We start from the raw sequence: 6926 nt of genomic DNA, 5'->3' as shown, positions 1-6926 counted from the left end.
ATCCGTTGGTGTAAAAGTAATTAACACTAACAATCTCCATAGACTGGGATTTGTTCCGAAGAACAGGCACCTGTCTATTTCAGTTTATTCAGTGTTTGCAAGCAAGATTAACTCATCATGTTAAAATAATTTTACTGAATTAATGCTCCTCGTATCTTGTTGATGTTTGAACCTGTCCCCGTTGTCAGGTCTGAAAGTTAGGTTTGTGCGTGAACTGTATCAAACCACGAATCCGCCCTTCAAATGTACATTTTATAAACGGGGATTTTTTAAATATAAATAGATACCTTACGTATAGGGTTTGGAAGGTGAGAAACGGTGAATAACAGCTTTTTTGAGAGCGTTATAAGAGGAGGGTCGGGCTTGGTAGGGGCGATGTGCAGGCTAAAAAGAGCTCGTCCTGTGAGGCTCGGTCAGTGACGGCGCGCGCCAGCTGCATGCGCTCGCAATCACAGCGAACGCGCATCACGAGCCGACTCGCCATGAGCGCAGCGGACTGAGGCTGTCCGCTCCTCGCCAGGGGACTCCTGCCTTCTCTCAACCTGGGGATGACTCTCTGCAGCTCTGCTTAACGCAGCCCTGCATGCGTTTCCTTAGTTAGTTTCAGTTCTTTTTTGCGGTTTGCTACAGGTTTACAAATGTTCTGACTGCTATAACTTTTGAATCAGTTTATAAATATATGTGCATATGCATTTATCCTTTTAAACCTTAACGAACCAAAGCGTTTACATTTTAGATATTTATTTTTTACGCCATATTATTCAGCGCTAACTGAACGCAGTATGTTTTCATACGAGATGTACGTGAGTTTCCTCGCTCTGTCATGCCTCGCTGGGATACCCCGGTCCACGGCCGCGGCGTGCGAGCCTGTCCGCATCCCTATGTGCAAGTCGATGCCGTGGAACATGACGAAGATGCCGAACCATCTTCACCACAGCACGCAGGCGAACGCGGTGCTGGCCATCGAGCAGTTCGAGGGTCTGCTGGGTACCCAGTGCAGCCCGGACCTGCTGTTCTTCCTCTGCGCGATGTACGCACCGATCTGCACTATAGATTTCCAGCATGACCCGATAAAGCCCTGCAAGTCGGTGTGCGAGCGGGCGAAGTGCGGCTGCGAGCCCGTTATGAAGAAATACAACCACACATGGCCGGAAAGTCTCGCCTGCGAAGAGCTGCCTGTGTATGACAGAGGGGTCTGCATCTCCCCGGAGGCTATAGTCAAAGCTGAAGGACCTGGTAAATAATGTAGTTCACTGACTATACCGATTATGAAAACGCCAGCTAAGATATTATATGCCATTATAAATGTGAATATAAAATCTAACAATATCGAGTTACTTTTGTAACCATGTTTGATTGTGCATTTTATAGTGTTTATAAAACTATTATTATTATTATTATTGCGTAAGTTAAATGATCATTATAATGATGTAATTGGTTCCCCATTGCTTGCATGCTGTCTCCAATTTATTATTGAAATTCACATGATGTGGTAGCAAATATTAGCTATTTTTCAAAACTGACATACTTAATATAGCTATGTTTATCTTGCTCTTTCTAAGATCCATACAATCAAGACTTCTCGAAATGCCCACCAGGTAAGAGAACAATTAATAAATATAGAAAACAAACAGAAGCCCAACCATTCAGAACTGAATGCCATCAGTGTCATTTACTGTTGAAAAGAGGTGCATAGTTGTCCTGTAAAGGTTCACTGTTTGTTATAATAAAAGAGAATCCACCACTTTATATACGTTATAGTTTAAGAACTGACAGGCAAGGGTCTTTGGAACTGCTTGATACAATGAAGGCTGTGTGTTTCAGTTTTAGTCAAAACTAAACCTCTATCATTTCATATAGAGTCAACACCAGACTTTCCAATGGATTCCCACAATGTTAACTGCAAAGGCTCAAACAGTGGTATGTTGCTTTTTGTTTCATTCAAAATGAACAATGTGAGTGTACACAAGTTTTCAAATATGTTGCTGTTGGACATAAAGGATATGAAGTTATTGATATGTATGCTATCATAGTTTTCACTTAATCAATTTACCTTTTCAATGTGGTCTAAAAGAAGAGGTAGCATTAAACTGGATTGAAAATAATAAATAATAAATAATAATAAATAATCAACCGAATATTAAAAAGGCATTTAAACACATTGCAATTTATTGTATGGATTTCCACATAAGTCTTCTGTATGAAAATTGATATGACTCATAGTAATGAGCCATATAAATTAAATGTTGTTAGTTGTTCTGTGTTTTGCAGTACTAATATGTTGTTTCTATGCCCTAGAACGATGCAAGTGTAAGACAGTTAGACTTGCTCAGAGGACATATTTAAGGAATAACTACAATTACGGTGAGTTTTTACTGCTGGTGTATGGTTCCATGTCAGCTGAACGCAACCAAAAAGTATCATAATGCACAAGACATGAATGAATAAGTAAATAAACATATATTACAGTGCATTACACTCGGAGATTATGAAGTAAATCTGCAAATGGTACGCTTGTGTTCTGTCTCAGTGCCATATTTGAAGCTTAATAGCTTAATAATTAAATGGGCATTTTTACGTGTGTGGAGGTGGAACCACATAATTCAGTATTATTCATTATTTTAGTATATTTATTTTTACATGAGCAAACCAGAGTGTACATTTTTTTCTCTATCTCTGTGTCTCCTCAGTAATTCGAGCACGAGTTAAAGAAATTAGAAGCCGGAATCACGACCTGAGTGCGGTGGTTGAAGTCAAGGACGTCCTGAAATCGTCCCTGGTCAACATCCCCCGTGACACCTTGACGCTCTATTACAATTCGGGGTGTCTGTGCCCTCCCCTCTCTGCCAACGAAGAGTACATCATCATGGGCTACGAGAATGAGGAGCGGTCCAGGTGCTTCTCAGCTACCTGCACCTCCCTTTTTCAACCAAAATCATTGCATACAACAGTTTAGTAAGGACATCGGGGCTGCTGTTGGAATTGGTATTGGGTCATTTTTTAACACATCATGTATGGTGATTGCTGTCTTCCAGGTTGCTGCTCATTGAGGGATCCATTGCTCAAAAGTGGAAGGACCGTGTGGGAAGGAAAGTTAAGGTACCGATCATTGCATTACATTACAGTAAATTACGTTACATTCATTTAGCAGACAGTCTTGTACAGAGAGACTTCCAGCAGCACAATAGAATTTAAGTGTAGCACAGTGAAATGTAAGTGTAACTGTTACCACATGATGTAAAGTGTATGAAACAGACTGCTTATAAAAATACACACGCACACACACACGCAGACATACAGACACACGCACATATGCTGCAGAGTTCACTGAGACATTTCTGTCATGAGCTGACCCCACTTTTGAAATGTTTTATGCAATATGTGGCATTTGGAAAAAGAAATCATGAAAAAAAGTGTCAGGGGGCCCTCAAACGGAGTTCAGTGAACCAACATTTGGTTTAAAACAGCACTGGCACACTCTGAAGCACCAAGTATGTGTCTGAGACTTTTTCTTTAGTTAAGATCCTCCTAGATACTAGCATAACGCTTGTTCAGTTTTTTAAAGTTGGCACACAGTGTAGATGGGATATATTTGACAGCTGAGGAGAAACAGACACCATCAAGAGAAATCAGGGTCAGCTTAGTGTGTGTGTTTTAGGGGGGTGCTTAGGAGGGGGAGAGAGCTGGGGACATGGAGGAAAGAGAGGTCTCTAGTTATATGTTTGCTCATGACTTACTGGAAACACTGAAAAAAAAAAGATTTATTTTTGGATCTTTAACCGGTGCAAGCAGCCATTTTTAGATGGCTTGAATTAGTAAGCGCAGGCCTAACAGAACCAGAAGCTCTGCTTCGGCTTCACACTGAGGAACTGTGTCTCGTCTACGACTTAAACTTTTCTCATCTTAAATTGTGTCCAAGGAGTAAGGAGTGTGCCAATATAAGTGAAGGGAAACATTTACATTACATTCACATTTATTCATTTATCCAAAACGACAAGTAAGGTAGAGTACAACACAAGCAAAACACCATGTGGAGTAAACAATAACAGAAGTGCTGCATGACCAGGTTTCAATAGTTGACCAGACAAGGTACAAGCTAGCTAGTAGACCTAGTGTTATACCATTAGATTATATTTTTTATATAGTTTAGTTGGAAACAGTTTTGAGACATGAGAAAACAATTATCTTGCCCTTTGTTACATTTCCTGTGATGCTGTGTTTTTTGAAGAAAACGTTTCAAAGAATTACGTGTGATGGAAACATCTCAAGGCCGCGCTGTTGTGTCGTTTTTTAGCGTTGGGACCAGGCAATGCGCGAACAAAGCCGGGGAGGTGCGGGGAAGAGCAGCGGGAGGAGGAGCCGTCACTGAGGCGGAGACGCGTGCAGCCGCGGGAGGGCGGAGCTAGCGAGACGTGGAGCCAAGAATAACCAAGTGAAAAATTGCACTATTGCACGTTCTTTTTTGTAACGACACGTTAACTGAAGTTTAGTCGAATGTAGGCTGTTTTTGTTTTTGTTTTTGATTTATCATTAGTTGTAAGTATTGGTTTGCTTCTCTTTGCTTCCCTTGCCATGAGAGTAGCATTTATTTAACAGCACTGTGTTGGATGTCAGAAGCCCTTGGCTTTGGACTTGGTTGAGGGATGGACTTTTTCTGTGAGCGAGTGCAACGAAAGTTATCCGAAGAACAAGAGCGGGACATTTGTTTGACGGCCACATGCTGGCTGAAGTGGACGTTTTTGTGACACCAAAGTGCTCAGATACGCCGCAGTGTTCAGCTTAATCCTTCTAACACAAAGATAAACAGAACTCAAACAAGCAGCCTGGTTGTGGCTATCATTTGCACAGCCCCAAAGGAGACTGAACACTCTTCAGAGGAGCCCTGAGGATTGAAAAGAACCTCATATTTTTTTTGGCAAGAGTCTGACAGGCGTGTCTGGATGATCCAAGAGTTGGAAAAAAATGGTATCGGGGCAAAACAATGTGACATGCCTATTGAAAAATGTCCACTTTAAAGGAGCTTTATACACAATGTTTTTGAATACCTGTTATCTGTTAGTTTTAAACATGTCATTGGTTTCCTTTTTCCTCCATTTGCATTCCTTGGAACTTACATAACATGACATATTAACTGTCTGGCAACTGTCTTTGGTCAGCTTGTTTTTTTTTTTTTCTCTACTGAACTTTCCATTCCTCTTTTTTTTCATTTGAGCTGCCCTGGTTCCCAGCCACTCCAAAGATGCATGTAGAAAACCGGGTGGATGTGGATCCTGTTTGTAAACCAGATCAGCTTCATCCTCTCGTCACATCTTGTGTCTCAGCCAAAGCGTGCAAAACCAAGACTCAAAAAATACACCAGATCCAGAAAAAAAAGGGATCAGCACTCACACAGTGTGCTCCAGTTAACATGAGGAAGCATAACGCATAGGAGACACATTAGAAATAATTACATTCTGAGTATATTGTTGCACAGTGCTGCAATGCAAACACGACCAATCAAAGGAGAGCTTTACTCATGAATCATAATCTCATATGTTGTTCCTTATCTTTAAAAGGAATATATTGAGTTACTACCAATGTAATCAATAGTTACCAATGGTTAATCTGTATAGGAGTTATTGCAAATTAGGACAAATAGTAATAAAATACTCCCACCCTTCCTGTTTCAAACCTGACATTTGAAACCAAAGCACATTCCCAGCATGTTCAAAGGAACTGAGAGAAAAAAAAAAGATGCACAGCTTGACTGAACTTTACATGATCCATTTGACTTCTGTGCTCAAGTGACATACTGTTGATATTTTTGGTTTAGATTCTGGATTACTGGGTTGCATTAACACTGCGAGTATCAAATGGTGATTTTTCAGTGACACCCACCCGTGTGAAATCGTGACCCAGTCAGCTATGAACCCCTGGGGGTCTGCAGCGGACAAACACAGCACACCCATCAAACGCGGCGGGATTAGCGGCCCCAGCGCTGCTTCCTGTGGAGTTGCTTAGCTCTGCACTGGACACAGTCCCAGCGCTATGAATGCACTGTTCCACGGAAGGGGAGCCAGTACAGACTGTGAAAGCGCTTGGGTTTGATGTGAGCTGATACCCTGTGTTGACAGAGGGCCTCCTTCTACGAACAGGGAAAACTTGTGCAGTGAGGTAGTTCGGGAGAGCATTGTCGCCGTAGTCTAAGGCTTCTCGTTGTCCTTATAAACAATGACAAAATTTTCAGTCTTCGATGACACCGGCTTTGTGACCTTCTCAGGCACATCGGATGGAGTGGCACTGGGCTGGATGAGGGTATTTCTTCAGTGGGACTCATTTGAGGAAGGCTGCTGAAATGGTATCGATAAGCTGTGTTGTCCGCTAATCCAACTCAAAGCCAAGAAGTCAATACGGGAAATGCTGTCCTTAGGATGAGGCCGAGGCTGATCTTTCTTGACAAGTGCGCTACACTTGCATGCGTGTCTGCTGTGCAAAGCTTCATCGAGATATTCACAAGTTCGCAACACCATTAAGTCAACAGGACACGCCTTTGGCGTAATAAAGTGACCCTTCGGACAACGGTGAGAATGTTGCCTCACCTGGTGCCACCAAAATCACATCTGTGTAACAATATTACAGAGTCTGCTAAATAAAAATTGTAGTAATTGTAAATTATAGTGGCTCAGAACAAGCTGTTATGCTATGCAAATACATCACATTAAAAAATTCAATGTATCACCAAGAAGAGTGTGTATTTGTATTAGTCACAAGGACTGTAATGTGACATAATCTGATTCCATGTAGGTTTTTAAATTGACTCCATAACTGTAGCAGCACTGTATCCTCAATCAAAGATGGCCGCCTCCCTCTGTGGTCACAGGTCCCAACCATGTCCCGATACATAGTCATACTCAACCATCCTTACAGTATATCTGCAATGAGAGAGT

General features: G+C 41.7%; 1 protein-coding gene across 1 annotated transcript; it reads left to right on the top strand.

Annotated features, from left to right (window-relative positions):
* Positions 1–633: 633 nt before the first annotated feature.
* On the top strand, positions 634–6714 carry LOC118789021 (secreted frizzled-related protein 3-like). The gene is made up of 7 exons (XM_036545298.1): positions 634–1236; positions 1563–1598; positions 1861–1920; positions 2299–2364; positions 2691–2895; positions 3036–3099; positions 4295–6714. The coding sequence occupies exons 1-7, from the start codon at positions 783–785 to the stop codon at positions 4367–4369; spliced, it is 960 nt and encodes a 319-aa protein (XP_036401191.1). The 5' UTR covers positions 634–782; the 3' UTR covers positions 4370–6714.
* The last annotated feature ends 212 nt before the right edge of the window (positions 6715–6926 follow it).

Source organism: Megalops cyprinoides, chromosome 14, assembly GCF_013368585.1.
Source record: "Megalops cyprinoides isolate fMegCyp1 chromosome 14, fMegCyp1.pri, whole genome shotgun sequence".
NCBI lineage: Eukaryota > Metazoa > Chordata > Actinopteri > Elopiformes > Megalopidae > Megalops > Megalops cyprinoides.
This window is presented reverse-complemented; position numbering and strand designations above follow the sequence as displayed.